General features: G+C 37.2%; 1 protein-coding gene across 1 annotated transcript; it reads left to right on the forward strand.

The window, feature by feature from the left end:
* The first annotated feature begins 825 nt into the window (after nt 1-825).
* On the forward strand, nt 826-2,203 carry LOC126691959 (thaumatin-like protein 1). The gene is made up of 2 exons (XM_050387291.1): nt 826-992; nt 1,321-2,203. The coding sequence occupies exons 1-2, from the start codon at nt 938-940 to the stop codon at nt 1,998-2,000; spliced, it is 735 nt and encodes a 244-aa protein (XP_050243248.1). The 5' UTR covers nt 826-937; the 3' UTR covers nt 2,001-2,203.
* Nucleotides 2,204-17,536: the final 15,333 nt, after the last annotated feature.

Below are 17,536 nucleotides of genomic sequence, written 5' to 3' on the forward strand. Positions count from 1 at the left end.
ATGCATGATTAGATCCAGGAATGGAATAAGTATTCATTTGAAATCATAATTCAGTTGTATAGTAGTTCTTTGAAGTCAATGAATCAGTTATTGTATAATGAGATATGTTTGACGAACTAGAAAAAATAACGTTTGAATTTGGCAAATGTTACCTTCACATTAAATGGATGTCTCCCACTTGACAAGATTGCATTTATTATAGAATGACTGGTATGAACAATGATACATTACTAGAACACGTACTATTCTAGACACTAAATGTATTTGCAAGTCTTTGATCTCCGATGGCTCAGTTTCCCTCTTTGAATTATGACAAGATCTTTTTGGTTAAAAAGAAAGAAAAGGAACCTAGCAGATGCTAGGATTGGATGCCTTACAAATTGGTTCACTCCAAATTCAACTGCCGCACTCTCGTAAATATCTCCAGCTACGGAGCTACCTCGTTTCCAAACAATACATTGTACAGGGTCTCATGTTGAATAACTTAGAGTTCGCATAGGGTTGTATTCAATTTCCCTAGTGAAAAATCCATGGAAATAACCTTTAGTCATAATGAACTAGACTAGTTGCTTCGTCTAAAAGTCAAACGTTAAATTGAATGCATAAGTCGATGGAGCATAATAGTTGCACCACTAATGGTATTACATTTAACAACCCACTTGTAAAATACAAAGTCCCTCTACTTTACCCTACCCAATATTGACAATTTGACACAGTTGCAGAGTACCGACTTGAAGCCGAATTAAAGACTTACGCTAGGCCAATAAATATTCGTAATGAAAAGTCCAAGCCTAATGCACTGTACCACCTTGAAATCCGCGTATAAGGCTTTATTTATACCAAGCCAAGTTCTTCGGATTAGCGCACCACCATACCACGTTCAATTTCATCATACTTGTTAGTTTTTACCACCAATTTAAAGCAATTGTATCATCCAATGATGAAAACTCTGGTACTCTGCGGCCTTACCTTGGCCTTCTTTTTTCTATCTGGTATGCCTTACTATCTACTTCTGAAATATGCATTGTCACTAGCCCTTTTTCATATTAGTCTATGGATCTCCAGTGAACAGGGAATCAATCGAGGGCTAGAATTAGATTTCAAGCACATTCTTTTCATCTTGATTTTAATTTATATATTTTTAGATAAAATAAAAACAATACAGTGGTTCCAAATTGCAACCCGTTGATTAAAACCGTCATCATGATAATACATGTTAAAATGGTGCTCTCTAGCTTATTTTCCCTGCTTACAAGATAGGGTTTGTTTTTCATGTTCAAAACGGTGACAAGGATTTTGTTATATACATGTTGCATGCAGGTACTCACGCTGCTAGTATAACTTTCACAAACAACTGTCCATATACCGTCTGGCCAGGAACCTTAACTGCTGATCAAAAACCTCAATTATCAACTACTGGGTTTGAGTTAGCATCTACAGCATCCATGGCAATAGATGTCCAAGCTCCATGGAAAGGCCGGTTTTGGGCCCGAACCCTATGCTCCACAGACAGCTCGGGAAGGTTCAGTTGCGCTACTGCAGAATGCAGCTCTGGTCAGGTTTCATGCAATGGTAACGGTGCAGTTCCGCCAGCTTCTTTGGTAGAAATCAACATAGCTGATAATGGTGGAATGGACTATTACGATGTTAGCAATGTAGATGGGTTCAACTTGCCTATTTCAGTAGCCACACAAGGCGGAACTGGCGAATGCATGGCCTCAAGTTGTCCAGCCAACGTGAACGCGGCTTGCCCAGCAGAGCTGCAAGTGAAAGGGTCTGATGGGAGCGTTATTGCTTGCAAGAGTGCATGTACCGCTTTCAATGAACCACAATATTGTTGCACTGGCGATTATGACAAGCCTGAAACATGTCCACCCACAAGCTACTCTCAGTTCTTTGAGCAGCAATGTCCTCAAGCTTATAGCTATGCTTATGATGATCAGAACAGCACATTTACTTGCTCTGGTGCACCTAACTACGTTATCACTTTTTGTCCATGAATTAAGGATAGGAATTATGTGTTCCCTTCCCTCTAAATAGTGATAAGATGCTGATTATAAGTTTCATATACTAAGGCACGTGTATGTATTTGTCAACCAAATAATTATTTAAATAAAACGCATCAAATGAATACTGCAAAAAAAAAAAAAATACTATCTCAAGTATAAAAGGGGAAAAAATCGATATTCTCATTACTCATTCATATTCAAGTGTCTGATTCCTACCTGTATTTGATATCTAATTGTATTCAAATATTTCAATTATCTTTTTAAAAAAAAAATATAAAATTACTTCTGTGGGGGAGACAAACCAGGGAGCCCATACCAATGTATATGTTGGGCCAGGGACTCAGCCCAAAGAAGAACTCCTCCTCGGCCAGGCAAGGCCGAGGACAAAGGGGATAGTCTGTCATTGAGAATGACATTCTGGACCACTTCGTGGAAGAGGATAAGTATTAAGAAAGAAAAGGACAAAGGGAGGCTTGAAAATATATAAGGAAAAGCTGTTACTACTACATTAAGTGTTCTGCAACTAACTGAACCTTACTTTTTAGCCTTTACAACCACTCCCAACGACTCTGGGAAGGGGTTGATAGAACAAATATCATCATTATCAACCTAAATCTACACGTGGACGGTGGAAAGGGGGAGAAGATAGTATAAATAGAGGGGGGGGGGGGGATGGATGAAATGGGGGTCTCCTCGGATACAATCCGAGGGCGTTTCTTCTCAGTAAATCTATGTCATTTTTCTTTCTTTATCATCCAGACCTATTGGTTGATCGTCTAATTCACTAAGGTTCAAGTTTCTAACCTATTCTCTACAAATTCATTGTATTGGGCTTGTTAAACCAAGACTCCATATAATTTGAGCTTGGGCTTCGAAATTGAGACCCTACAACTTCTTCTTCTTCTTCTTCTTCAAAAAAAAAAAACTCACTACCTTACATAAAAACTACTCATTCTTATTCCAAAATTTCTATGGTTTTTTTATTTTTTATTTTTAATTCTTTAAAACATTCCAAAATTTTTGTTGTCTAAATTCTATATAGTTATCGCAAATCTCCATCCTTCTACACTAACGTGTATCATACTTCTTTTGTTTAAATTCAAATTTTTTTACTTATCACAATTCTTATTATAATCAATAAATTCAAATGTCCCATTGCATTTTAACTTCTTATGTTTCTCTATCTAATTTTCAAACATTATTCCACATTATCTTACCTTTTTTATTTATTTATTTATTTTTTTATTTTAAATAAGCACAGTTATTTATATACGACTTTTAAACATTATAACACTAAACTAAAAAAACAAAAACAAAAATAAAAAAGAGCATTATTGCATGCGAAAAGTGCGTGTAATGAGTTTAGTAAAGATAATAATCTGATTAGTAAGTAGCTAAAAAGTGGCTTTTAAACTTGTAATTATCCTTAAAAGAATCAGAAAATCAAGCTAAGATTGCGCAAACAAAATTGGAGATTTCCTAGGACACTAGTTCCGAATCTGTCGATTGTGTCTAGCATCCTATCAAATTCGAATTTTGGCAACTCTTACCAACTCAAAAACTCAGTAACGCGCATGAGGATTAAAAAACAAGTTAAAAAAACTTCTAGAGGGATGAAAAGGAGGGAAATTTAAACCATACAACCCATTGACCCACCCCTATAAATAGCGCCTCTTTGAATGATAGTGGCTTTTAGTTAAAAAAAAAAAAAATTTTGTATTGTAATATAATGTCTAATTTGTTTTCTAAATTTCTTTTAAGATAATTTATTCTCTCTAAAAATTAAACAATTTCTATTCAATCTAATTAAGTGCACTTCGGTCCAATTTGGTGCACTTGGTCAATTTCGATCCCCTTCAATCCATTTTCAAGTTTGGCTTAAAAATTCATTTTTTCCCTTAATTTTTGGGTTGAAAAGTATGAAATTTTATTATATTAGGGCTAAATATTTAAAAAATACAAATAAAATAGCTATTAAAAATTAGAAATATGAGCCCTAAAAATGCTATAAAAATAATAAATATTCAAAATTCTTATGCGATCCACATAGGTTTCATTTGGTCCACTCTGTCCACTAAAATTATATTCGATCAATTTAGTTTTATCTAGTCCACTTTGGTCCTATTTCGTCCATTCAATCCGTAATGGCCCTATTCGGTCCACATTGGTCCTATTTTGTCCACTTCGGTCTTACTCGGTCCACTTTGATCCTATTCGATTCATTCTTTCCATTTTGGTTCACCTCAGTCCTATTCGGTCCATTCTGTCCACTTCGGCCTTTTCATTTTACATTGGTCCTATTTAGTCCATTATGTCCACTTTGGTCCTAATTTGTTCATTCATTCTAATTCAGTCTACTTTAGTCCTATTCGACGTCCTATTTGGTCCCCTTCAATCCTATTCGGTTCACTTTGTTCCATTTGGTCCAATTCGGTACATTTTGATCCACTTCGATCCTCTCTTTATGCACTTACATAATGAGAAAATATATGTTTGGGTTGAAAGCACTTATTCTAAATCCAAATTTATTAATTGCAACATAGGAAAATATATTTTTGTAAGCATCATTTGATCATATTTATTGTTGGCAGATTTCATGCCAAATTTCTAATTGCAACAATTTTTCATGTATTCGTGCCGAATAGTCACTCCAATTCCAACACTTCCACCAGTAGATGCTAAGGGCCATCTCACTCTTGAACGAAAGGCTATCTTGCAGCAAAGGCCATGTCAACTAAGAAGATACAAGGTTGCTAATGAGGTTTTGGTTCATTGGAAAGGCTCATCTCCAGCTAATGCAACTTAGGAGTTTCTTCATGTATTGCAGAATCAATACCCTCACCTTGTGGGCAATGTGCTTTAAAGGAGGGGGCAATGTTAGCACTTTGATTGGGGTGCATTGCTATATGGTACAACTGTGGCTAGGTAGTGCAGTGATGGGTGCTTGTGTAGTGCAGGGAAGTGTATTACTTTGTGCTATTGTAGGCAGGGTAGTGGAAGGTTTGTACATACAGAGAGGCAGAGAAGTAAAGGATGCTTGTAAAGAGTTAGTTACAAGTAGTTGGATATTTGTTGATGCATTAAGAGTTGTAGTTAGTTAGTTAGTTAGTTAAGGCTGAAATGTGTTGTACCTTGTTAGTTAGTAAGTAGAATATAAGGTTCAATTCAGATTGTAAAAGGATTTTTATTGATGAATAATACAATTGACTAGTTATTCTTGAAATGCTATTAGAGGTTGATTCCCTTGAAGAATCCATGGAGGCCTAGTTCCCTCGAAGAACTACAAGATTGAGAGTAACAAAACTAAATTCAATTGAGTCCTATCATTATATAACTCAGCTTTCACCCAATCCAAACACCATCTTGATTATGTAATCTTAATCAAAATCTCTCTTGAAAAGTACAGCCGAGTTTGGTAATTGACTAGCTTACAAAGAATCATTAGATATTTTAAGAGTATTATGACGCGATACTCTATCTTTTCACATGAATGGTAAATCAATAGGAATTTAATTAATGGAACTCACTTTTGTGTGAGATGAAGAAGTATCATTTTACTATTCTCTCAAAATACTTAAACTTGAGCTAGGTGAATTTGAAATCTATCGGTCTGATGCATTTGCTAGGTCTAGGTTAATTTACCCCAAGTGGAAAAAGAATTTTCAAATTACATAAAGATAAAAATTGTTATACAAACCTTGTTACACGTACACATTGTTTGAACTAAAATTCTGAGTTGAAAACACGATTTCAATTCAAAAAATGAGTTTATAACAATGTGTGTAACAAACACTACTTATTACGTTATGAGACTTGATTCATGTGTTGGAAGTATAGTTTGAAAATTGTCCAGGTTGTTAACAAAGTTACAAAGCAATATTAATAATATATCAGTAAAACAAGATATGCTCAGATTAACTTATAAGCAAAATAGACAAGTGCAAAAGCGTATAAAATTAAGGATTAAGTAAAACTTATCATCGAGGCACGGAACTAAATTCGCTATCCTTAACAAGCGATTTTGCCCCCACTAGAATGAATCTGTCATTGCAGATGGTGCAAGTAGTCACTTTTCAGGATACAACGACAACTCTGTTAATGTGCACTCATAAATAGAGTTTCGAATTCGTCACAAATTCCCAAGAAATTTTTTTCAGTAAAAGACAAAGGAGCAAAAGTATCAAAGTAATATATGTTTTTATTGTTTTCAACTAATCTCATATCTGCAGAATTTGATAGTCTTAGGGCTCTTAAAAAGGAATTAGTTAAAGATGATTTAGAGTGAAAAGGGAAAGGTAAAAATAAAGGAATTTTCCTTTCCCATTGATGCGCAAGTTGTTGCGTATTTTCTACAAAAGAGGGGAAGGTGCAGCTGACTAGTTTTCTAAGGAAATATGAGATGATTGAGGGTTTTGTTTGCTATCAAAAGTTCCCACGCCAGCCAAGGAAAATTCTAGAGCATGGGCTTGGGCTTTACAACAAAATATTATGGGTTTAAGCTTTGAAAATATCCAATTAGTTTTAAAACATAACCAACATGATGTTCCCATTTATACGGGCCCAATAGTTCTATCAGTGTACTTCTTTAGAGTTTCAATCAAAAACTTTTGCAGAGTGAGAATCAGACCATCTGCCCAAATTGCAGTGAGAGGTCTGCTAGACTTGGAGAGAGGGTTTGTTAGGCAACCTAGGAGAAAATTAAAGCCAAGCGATATCATTCTATGATTCTAGCCCAACATGATCGGGCCAATACCAGTTGGTTTATAAAAAAATTGGTGTTGATGCTGGAGATGATATAGTTTATAGCTAGGCACTCAATATTTGGCTTGCATATTGTAATCCGTGGTGGACTATCGAGGATTGTTTCAAAATTAGATTTTCTCTACTAGACAATTCTTATGATCATTTCCTCTTAATCTCAATTAGAAGAAGCCCTCAAACCCAGACCTCTTCCTTCCAGGGAATGGAGTGGAGTTAATAGAAATGGTGTTTTTTTTGTTGACATTAGACTATTAGAGTGGAAGTTGTAAGGTTGAATTTAATCAACCATCTTGTTGGCTTTATTCCATGCCAAATTTGCTTGTATTTCAGCAATTAGTAACCCTGTATTTAGGTGGGATTGTTGTAAGGGTAGTAAGTGAGATAGTGTGATGAAATGCTCAAGAGTGTGCAAGAAAATAGAGACTCGCGACTGGATCTTGAGGGTGACTCGCGGCTGCAAGTCGCCAGAAGATGCACACGTGCCAGGCATGCCAGAAGTTGAAGCGTCATGCTATCTAGAGCACTATAGGACAAAATAGGACAACTGGCCGTTCTATTATCTCGCGGCTGGATCTCTCAACTCAGTCAAGCCGCGAGGCCAAGCCACGAGCCAGCCCTGTTTTGAAAAACCTGACTCTTCACATTCCATTCTCACCTCAGTATAAATACCCTTTATACCCACGAAAGAAAGAAAGGTTCTAGAGAGAATTTTGAGAGAGAAACCCTAGAGTAAAACAAGATTGATTCATCCACAATCTTCACATAAGAGACTCTTCAAATTCCTCAACTCTCTTCCTCTCCATTGTTAAATCCTTGAGAGGCCTTTTACCAAAACCTTTTCTCACCATATCCATTACTGTGAGAGGGCTGTTTGGTGTACTGGGAAGCAATTAGGAAGGAACCAATTTACATTGGTTGATGCTATGGTCAAGTAGCGAAATTTGGGAAGCTAGAAAAGAAATAGGTTCGGCGCAACTTCGTTAGAGGAAGAAGCTTGGAGGGTTTAGATACACTGGGTAGATTAGGCTTGGAGGGTCTATTGCTATTCATGTATCCCAATTACATTTTTTAATGGATTACTTACCACTTGGAGGGCAACGGAGAGGTTTTACGCCGAGGGCTTCGGTTTCCTCTTCGATAACACATCGTGTGTTGCCCTTGTGTTTGCATATTCCTTCCCTTTATCTTTACTTTTTATTTTCTGCTGTGGATGTGTTTTTAATTGGCTTAGATTGTTTACCAATTCTGTTTATAGCTTATGTTCATTTTCCGCACACTAGTTGTTTGTCATAAAGCTTGAATTGGTTATTTTGTAATTGGGGGTCTAAACGTTCAAGGGTGTTTTATACACTATTTGAACTTTCATTTAGTATCAGAGCAGGTACACTTGTTGTGGTTTAATTACCTAAGTGCGATCCTAGACCCCTTTGTTATGGATGCTGTTATGGAAAAGGCTATGCTGAATTGTGGTTTAAGTGTTTGTGATAATGACTCTATGAGTATGTTTGAAGGGTGTCCTAACAATGAACTTTTAGAGGTTTTAAAAATAAAGAAACATGCTAGGATATTTGTTCACATGCTGAAATATTTTGAAAATAAGAATCACATCTTACACAATAGCATATCTGAATATAAATCTTTGATTAAGAAGTACAAAACAAAAAAATAGAATGTTGTGTGAGAAGATTGATAATCTGAAAATGAAATGTCAATCTAACAGAAGTATGAAAACTGAAGATAAAATTCTGTTTGAAGGTATTTAATTCATACTTATGGTATCTTGACAGCGGGTGTTCTCATCACATAACAGGAGATAAATAACTGTTTAAGACACTCAAAGAGAAGGTTGGTGACTATGTGACTTTTGGTGATGGAAGTCATGCTTAAGTTCTCGGTAAATGGACTATTGAGATACCTGAATTACCTCTGTTGAAAGATGTATTATATATCAAAGGGCTGAAGGCAAATCTTTTGAGCATCACTCAAATATGTGATGAGGATTTCCTTGTCCAATTCTCGAAGAAGGGATGCTTAATCATCAATGAAGAAGGGATTCAAGTCTTGGAGGGAAATCAGACTACAGATAATTGCTATGGAGTAGTTCCTACGGCACCCATTTCATGTAGAAGTGCTCGTGTTGACGTGTTGGAACTTTGGCATCACAGATTTGGGCATGCGAATTTCAAACAAGTAGCTAAAGTGTCTAAACTTGAAGCAGTTGAGGGACTTCCAAAATTTGGAAAGGTGAAGAAGATTATTTGTGGTGCATGCCAAATGGGAAAGCAAACAAAGGTAAGCCATTATAAGGTGAATGTGATTGCTACTTCACGGTGTTTAGAGTTACTTCATGTTGATCTAATGGGGCCTACAAGAACTAAAAGTCTAGGAGGAAAGAGGTACATTATGGTCATTGTGGATGATTCCTCAAGATACACTTGGGTTGAATTTCTTAGAGAAAAATCAGAAGCATGTGAAAGGTTGGAAATCCTTTGCAAGAAACTACAAAACGAGAAAGGGGTTCCTATTGCCAAGATAAGAAGTGATCATGGGAAGGAATTTGAGAATGCAAGATTTGAGTCTTTCTGTGAAAAGAATGGAATCAAAAGGGAATTTTCAGCTCCCAAAACTCCTCAACAAAATGGAGTGGTAGAGAAAAAGAATTGGGTGATTCAGGAAATGGCAAAAGTTATGCTACTAAACAAGCAAATACCTCAAAAGTTTTGGGGAGAAGCCGTGAACATCTCGTGTCACATTGGCAATAGAATATTCTTCCGAGTGGGAACAAAGAAGACCGCCTATGAGATTTGGAATGGAAAGAAGCCCAGAGTAAAGTATTTCCAAGTGTTTGGAAGCAAGTGTTATATCCTAAATGATCGGGAGAACCTTGGGAAATTTGATGCAAAAAGTGATGAAGTTATTTTCCTTGGGTACTCTACTACTAGCCGGGCGTATAGGGTTTTTAACAAGAGAACTAAGACAGTGATGGATTCCATCAACGTCAAGATTGATGATGCCTTAACAAAGGTAGAGATGATTGATGATGGAGAAGGGCCGAGCACCAAAGAACCTGATGTTGAGGTCGAAGCCCTTGATATAGAAGTTGAAGGATCTACACCGGAAGAAGAATCAACTCCCATGAACCCAAGAATGGAAACAAGATCAATGTCTAGAACATCAAGTCCTCTCACTTCTCCGGAAGTTCATCTTCCCATCTCATGGAATGATGAAGTCTCCACATCAAAGAAGCCATCATCAAGAGTAATTAAGAACCATCCAGAGAGCAACATTGTAGGGTCTCTAGATGAAGGTCTTCGCCTCAGAAAAGGAAACATCCTTTTGGCCAATCATGTAACGTACCATTGTTACCTTGCTCAATTTGAGCCAAAAAGGATATAAGAAGCTCTCCAAGATGAGAATTGGGTTGAGTCTATGCATGAAGAGCTGAATCAATTTGTGAGAAATGATGTGTGGGAACTTGCTCTAAGGCCTGAAAATGTTCATGTCATAGGCACTAAATGGATATTCAAAAACAGAACTGATGAAGATGGAGAGATAATACGGAATAAATCTCGGTTAGTAGCTCAAGGATATACTCAAGTAGAAGGTGTAGACTTTGATGAATCTTTCGCTCCTGTGGCAAGACTTGAGTTTATTCGAATTCTCATGTTCATTGCATGCACTATGAACTTCAAGCTCTATCAAATGGATGTAAAATTTGCATTTCTAAATGGATACCTGAATGAAGAAGTGTTTGTTGAACAACCAAAAGGCTTTGAGGATCCTCACTTTCCTGATCAAGTGTTGAGATTGAAGAAAGTCCTTTATGGCTTAAAACAAGCTCCTAGAGCTTGGTATGATCGGCTTACACATTACCTCCTGGATAGAGGATTCAAAAGGGGTTATGCTGATCGGACTTTGTTTGTCAAAAATGATGAAGATTACCTCCTTGTGGCACAAGTATATGTTGATGACATAGTGTTTGGGGCTACCATTGAAGATCGGGCTATAGAATTTTCTGAGGAGATGAAGAAAGAATTTGAAATGAGTATGGTGGGGGAACTCACATTTTTCTTGGGCCTTCAAGTCAAACAAAAGAAGGAAGGCATATTCGTTTCACAAGAAAAGTATGCTAGAAACATTGTCAAGAAATTTGGACTAGACTCCAAAAAACATGCCTCCACTCCCATGAGCTCATTTACTAAACTGAGTGTTGATTCTTCCGGAGTGGAAGTGAGTCCTACCTTGTATAGGAGTATCATTGGCAGTCTACTCTATCTTACAACTAGTAGCCCGGACATTGTATTCAGCGTTGGTGTTTGTGTTAGATATCAAGCTGCTCCAAAGGAATCACACTTGACTGCGGTTAAGCAGATTATTCGATATATCAATGGAACTCCAGATTATGGTTTGTGGTATTCAAAAGACTCAAATGCTTGCCTTGCCGGGTATTCAGATGCTGACTGGGCTGGTAGTGTGGACGATCAGAAGAGTACTTCAGGAGGCTGCTTCTACCTTGATAACAATCTTGTCTCGTGGATGAGCAAGAAACAAAATTCCGTGTCTCTCTCTACTGTTGAAGCAGGGTACATAGCCGTTGGAAGTTGCTGCACCCAGCTTTTTTGGATGAAGAAGTTACTTCATGACTATGGAATTCCTCAAGAGACTATGTATGTCTTCTGTGACAACACCAGTGCCATCAATCTTTCTAAGAATCCTGTCCAGCATTCAAAATCTAAACACATAGAGATACGTTACCATTTCATTCGAGATTTGGTAGAAGAAAGAGTTGTGTGTCTTGAATTCATACACATCGTCAATAAAAAGGCGGACATCTTCACCAACCCTCTCGATAGTCCACGGTTTGAATCCCTCCCTAAGACCATTGGTGTTGGTACAATTCCTTGAATCTCTTGTGTGATGTGTGCTTCACATATTTACATTGTGTGGGCTGGTTTGTGGTATTCAAAAGACTCAAATGCTTGCCTTGCCGGGTATTCAGATGCTGACTGGGCTGGTAGTGTGGACGATCAGAAGAGTACTTCAGGAGGCTGCTTCTACCTTGATAACAATCTTGTCTCGTGGATGAGCAAGAAACAAAATTCCGTGTCTCTCTCTACTGTTGAAGCAGGGTACATAGCCGTTGGAAGTTGCTGCACCCAGCTTTTTTGGATGAAGAAGTTACTTCATGACTATGGAATTCCTCAAGAGACTATGTATGTCTTCTGTGACAACACCAGTGCCATCAATCTTTCTAAGAATCCTGTCCAGCATTCAAAATCTAAACACATAGAGATACGTTACCATTTCATTCGAGATTTGGTAGAAGAAAGAGTTGTGTGTCTTGAATTCATACACATCGTCAATAAAAAGGCGGACATCTTCACCAACCCTCTCGATAGTCCACGGTTTGAATCCCTCCCTAAGACCATTGGTGTTGGTACAATTCCTTGAATCTCTTGTGTGATGTGTGCTTCACATATTTACATTGTGTTATTTTGTTTGTTGGGGCACACACTACTTTGTTGGCTATTTGTATAGCATGATTCTGTTGGTTGTTAATTGCTTTGTCTGTTTTTGTTGTTTTTACATTGTTGCTTTTGTTCAATCTTTTCCTTCTTATGTGTCAAAAATCCAAAAACCACATAAAAAGTAGAAAATCAAAAAGTTTGATCGACATTGTTGAGTTTTGTCTCAAAACTTGTTTTGCCTTGTACCTTTGTGCTAATGGCTTTGTGCATTTATGAGCATAGCTTGTTCCCTTGCACCCTTATCACTGTGGAAGAAATCTTGAAATCTATGTGACTGTTGTAAATAGATCTTCAAACTTGTCATGAATGATTAGTGAATGGTTATGTCGATCTTGAGACATGCATAGACTTGTGCCTATATATCTTCACACTCTTTATGTTTTTGTTTTTGCTAAAAGGAGCTCACGAAATGTAAATCTCCAAATGAAAAGAGATATTGAGCTGCAAAAACCTGTCGCACATATTAGTATTTGACTAGGAAAAAGGGAAAGCAACCAAAATTAAAGTATATGTTTATTCAAAAAGCCAAAGGCTATATCACTCTTACAATGAGAGGTGATTGTTTCAAAATGATCAAAAAGATCAAATGTTATGTTTGAAGATGGAGTCAAATGTAAAGCTCCAAACTATGTAATCAAGTCTTGTGGGAGGTTATATATGCATACTTCTATAATTGAGATGGGTCACATGATCTAGTGCTAATTGTGATTGCCTTGGTTGAATTTATCATTGAAGCTTCACATTAGACTAAGGACTATCTCATTGTTGATGTCCACACACAACACACAAGTTTATGTTCAATGAATGCCATATTCATTTGTGTGATTGTACTTGATAAAACGTGTTTTCACATGCTCAATCTTTGTTGATTCAAATATAAAAAGATTTTTGAGTGATTTAGTTGTTTTTGAAAAGTATTTTGTTCTTCAAAAACTGAAAATTTCAAAAACCAGTGTTGCCCTACTTTGGCGACTTAGTCGCGGGTTAGTCAAGTCGCATGCCACATTCGTGAGATCGCGGGTCAGTTTTGGTGACTTGTTCGCGAGTGGAAGGTCCAGTTGCGAGGGGTACACAGAGATTTTCGTGGTTTAGCTTGCGACTCCCTCGCTAGTGAGATTTCCAGTCGCGAAAAATACTTAGAAAATTTTTTAAAACTTTTGAATTGACGTGTTTTGGCGGCTGAAACTGGCGATTGTCTAGCAACTTGCCTCAGTCGCGAAAATCGCGTGGTTTGCAAAAAGAAGCTCATTTTCAACACATTTCTCAAAAAGGGTCTTAATTTTCTTTTCTTGCTTCTTGTGACTGTTCTTTTTCTAGTCTCACTTTCAATAGTTCAACACCACTGTGGTAAACTCCAAAATCTTCCACTATTTTGTCACCATTTTCTCAATCTTCAAGGAAAGGTATGAGTTTTGTCCTCTACTCTTTCTTTTTCATAGTTATTGCCTTTTCCTCATGGATTTTGTGCTCTCTATGATATTTGTATATCTCTTGACTGTGTTTGGATATTTGATTGTCTGGTGTCTTCATTGTGTGTTTTTTGGTGATTATTCTTTGATCTACTCTATATTGTGACCACATTGGGTCATTGTTGTCTCTCATTGTCATTTTCTGGACATTTCCATCTAGTTCTTAGGGTTTTCTTCATTATCCATATTTTGAAACTAACCCACTGCTAATAATGTCTCTTGGATTGTGTTCTTTCTTTTCCTATATTACATGATGCAGACTGGAAATGTATCCATTCAAGAAAGCAGCTGTGAAAGAAGGTAGTTCCAATGGAAAGGAGCATGTCATTGATGTCGATGACTACTCACCTCAAATAAAAAGGACTCGTTCTTCATCAGGAGTGTTTGATCCCAATAAGTTCAGATCCTATGCTGCCTTTCAAACTCATGAGAATTATTTCTGAAATGCTACACCATTATTGGAAAGACCTGTTGACCAATCGTCACTTCATGACACTGACATTCCAAAATGATTTGCTCACAAGGATTGGAATTATCTTCTCTCCGATCTGGATGAAGCTTATGAGAATTTGGTAAAGGAATTTTATGCCAATGCAATTGTGGAAGGAGAAGAACTCAAGTGTTGGGTTAGGAGAAAGAGTTTTTCAGTCTCTCCTGCATATTTGGCAGAGATCCTTCACATCAACCGGCCAATGCTTAAACATTCACCGGTTTATGATGATCTATGTCCAGATGAGGAGCTTCTTAAGGATGGTCTTAGACAAGACTTGGAATTCTCATCCAATGGAAACTCAGTTAGCATTTCCTCTCTTTCTCCGAAACTGAGAGTGCTTACAATAGTGATGTTTCATAACTTGTACCCCCTATCCAGCACTGGGTATATGAACCTCGGACGTGCCTTGTTTCTTCATGACCTAATCTCTGATATAGAGATTGACATCTGTACTCATATCTTTCATGTTCTGCACAAAACGGTTCTACGAGCTGAGTCACGAATATGTGTTCCTTTTTGTTGTCTCATCTTTAGGATATTGAAGCTCAAAGGAATTTACCTAACAGCAGATGAATCTCCCTACCCAAAACTGAGTCCAATCAACATGTGTACATTCAATGCAAGCATTGGTCATAGTTGAAAGAGAGTCAAACCGGAAACTTCCACATTTCACAGTGGTTCGCATTTCATCACTTTCTCCTTTGACGAAAAACTCGACCACATTGTGACATTTGTCCACGAGTTGAGTACCAAGATGTCCGGACTCACATCTACTCTACACCATCACAACACTCGATGGGATATGAAGTTTACCTCCCTACAAACTCAATTGGATCAGATTCAGAGGAAGCTAGAAGAGGATATGTAGCTATTCCATGACAAAAAGGGGGAGATGATGTCATAAGGGGAATACAATGAAAGGGGGAGTGATAGCTTGATCAGAGGGGGAGAAAATTACCTAAGGGGGAGTTTTTCTGCAAGCAGTTTCAATACTTTACTTTAAGTTGTTTTTCAGCTTTTTATGTTTGTACCCATGTTGCTTTTGTAAGTTTTTAGGGTTTGTTTTCTTTATCTGTAAGCTTTATCGTCTGTACCATGCTTATGCAGCTTTTATGTTTTGTTAAATCAGTACCTCTAACTAAATGTCATGTATTTTCTTGTTAAGTACTGTCACTCTTATGCTCTTGTAGGATTGTTCCTAGATGCATATACTTAGTGTATTGTGCAAGTGACTTGAATTGAGCTTGTTAGCTTGTTTGTTCAAGTGTTCATTCCAAGTGTGAATGAGCATTGTTGTCACTACCTTGTAATGATTGCTTGGTTAATCAAGCCATGATTTGTTTCTTAACTCCATCTTTGCTTGATCACATATTGCCTGCTTCATATGCATTTCATGCTTTTCTGCATACAATGATCATGGTGTATTGTTGTGTTTCAGGAGTTTCATGTTCATATGATTCAAGAGCTTCACAGTTTCTAGAGTTAGGTGTGAGTGAGTTTTGCTCAACTGTTCCCAACTCAAATGTTAAGTTAAGAGTCTGTTTTAGGGTTTTATCACGGAATAGCCAAAGGGGGAGATTGTAAGGTTGAATTTAATCAACCATCTTGTTGGCTTTATTCCGTGCCAAATTTACTTGTATTTCAGCAATTAGTAACCCTGTATTTAAGTGGAATTGTTGTAAGGTTAGTGAGTGAGATAGTGTGATGAAATGCTCAAGAGTGTGCAAGAAAACAGAGATTCGTGACTGGATCTCTCAGGTGACTTGCGGCTGCAAGCTGCCAGAAGATGCACACGTGCCAGGCATGCCAGAAGTTGAAGCGTCATGCTAGTTGGAGTACTATAGGACAAAATAGGACAACTGGTTGTTCTGTTATCTCACGGCTGGATCTCGCGACTCAGTCAAGCCGCAAGCCAGCCCTGTTTTGAAAAACCTGACTCTTCACATTCCATTCTCACTCTAGTATAAATACCCCTTATACCCATGAAAGAAAGAGAGCTTCCAGAGAGAATTTTGAGAGAGAAACCTTAGAGTAAAACAAGATTGATTCATCTACAATCTTCACATAAGAGACTCTTCAAATTCCTCAACTCTCTTTCTCTCCATTGTTAAATCCTTGAGAGGCCTTTTACCAAAATATTTTCTCACCATATCCATTACTGTGAGAGGGTTGTTTGGTGTACTGGGAAGCAGTTAGGAAAGAACCAATTTACATTGGTTGATACTATGGTCAAGTAGCAGAATCCGGGAAGTTAGAAATGAAATAAGTTTGGCGCAACCTCGTTGGAGAAAGAAGCTTGGAGGGCTTAGATACACTGGGTAGATTAGGCTTGGAGGGTCTATTACTGTTCATATATCCCAATTACATTTTCTAGTGGATTACTTACCTTTTGGAGGGTGGTGGAGAGGTTTTACGCCGAGAGTTTCAGTTTCCTCTTCGATAACGCATCGTGTGTTGTCCTTGTGTTTGCATCTTTCTTCCCTTTATTTTTGCCTTTTATTTTCTGCTGTGGATGTGTTTTTAATTGGCTTAGATTGTTTACCAATTCTGTGTATAGCTTATGTTCATTTTCTGTACACTAGTTGTTTGTCATAAAGTTTGAATTGGTTATTTTGTAATTGGGGGTTTAAATGTTCAAGGGTGTTTTATATACTATTTGAACTTTCAGGAGTAATGAGAATCATAGTTACAATTAACCACCATATATATGTGTAAACCCATTCCAGGATCAGCCTTCAACGTTTACAATGTTCTTCATTAAAGACTCTTTATTGAGTTCAACATTAAAGACTGAAAAAGTCTCAATTCTAACAATGTATAGGCCCTATAGGGTATTATGTCATTTAAAATATTAAATTACATTATCAATTTATGGATATTCAATATATGAACAACAAAAATGTTTTACTGTTTTACTTCCAAATAAAAAAAAGTTTTACTGTTGAAATTATCTGCAGAGCTCTCATAAACATTTCCAGCCGCCACGGGTTCAAAGTTCAAACTGTGCACAGAAAGTCATGTTGAAATCAGACAAATTAATAATGGCATAACTTAAGTTACAAGTCGCATATGGGGTTGTCTTCAATTTCCCTAGTAAATAATCTATGCACGTAACCTTAAGTCATGGGAGAACTAGACTACCATTAGTTCGTCTCAACCTTACACGTTGTTAAATTGAATACAAAACAAAAGTCTATTGAACATAACACTATTAGGCTATTAGCCATTCTAATTCTAGACAACCCGTTGTTGTAAAATATACCAAGTTCCTCAGCT

Source organism: Quercus robur, chromosome 7, assembly GCF_932294415.1.
Source record: "Quercus robur chromosome 7, dhQueRobu3.1, whole genome shotgun sequence".
NCBI lineage: Eukaryota > Viridiplantae > Streptophyta > Magnoliopsida > Fagales > Fagaceae > Quercus > Quercus robur.

Excerpts from the sequence above, each read along its gene's own strand:
- LOC126691959 (XM_050387291.1), top strand. The coding sequence starts at position 938 with ATGATGAAAACTCTGGTACTCTGCGGCCTTACCTTGGCCTTCTTTTTT. Across the intron at positions 993-1,320 it reads GGCCTTCTTTTTTCTATCTG|GTACTCACGCTGCTAGTATA; the intron begins GTATGCCTTACT and ends TGTTGCATGCAG.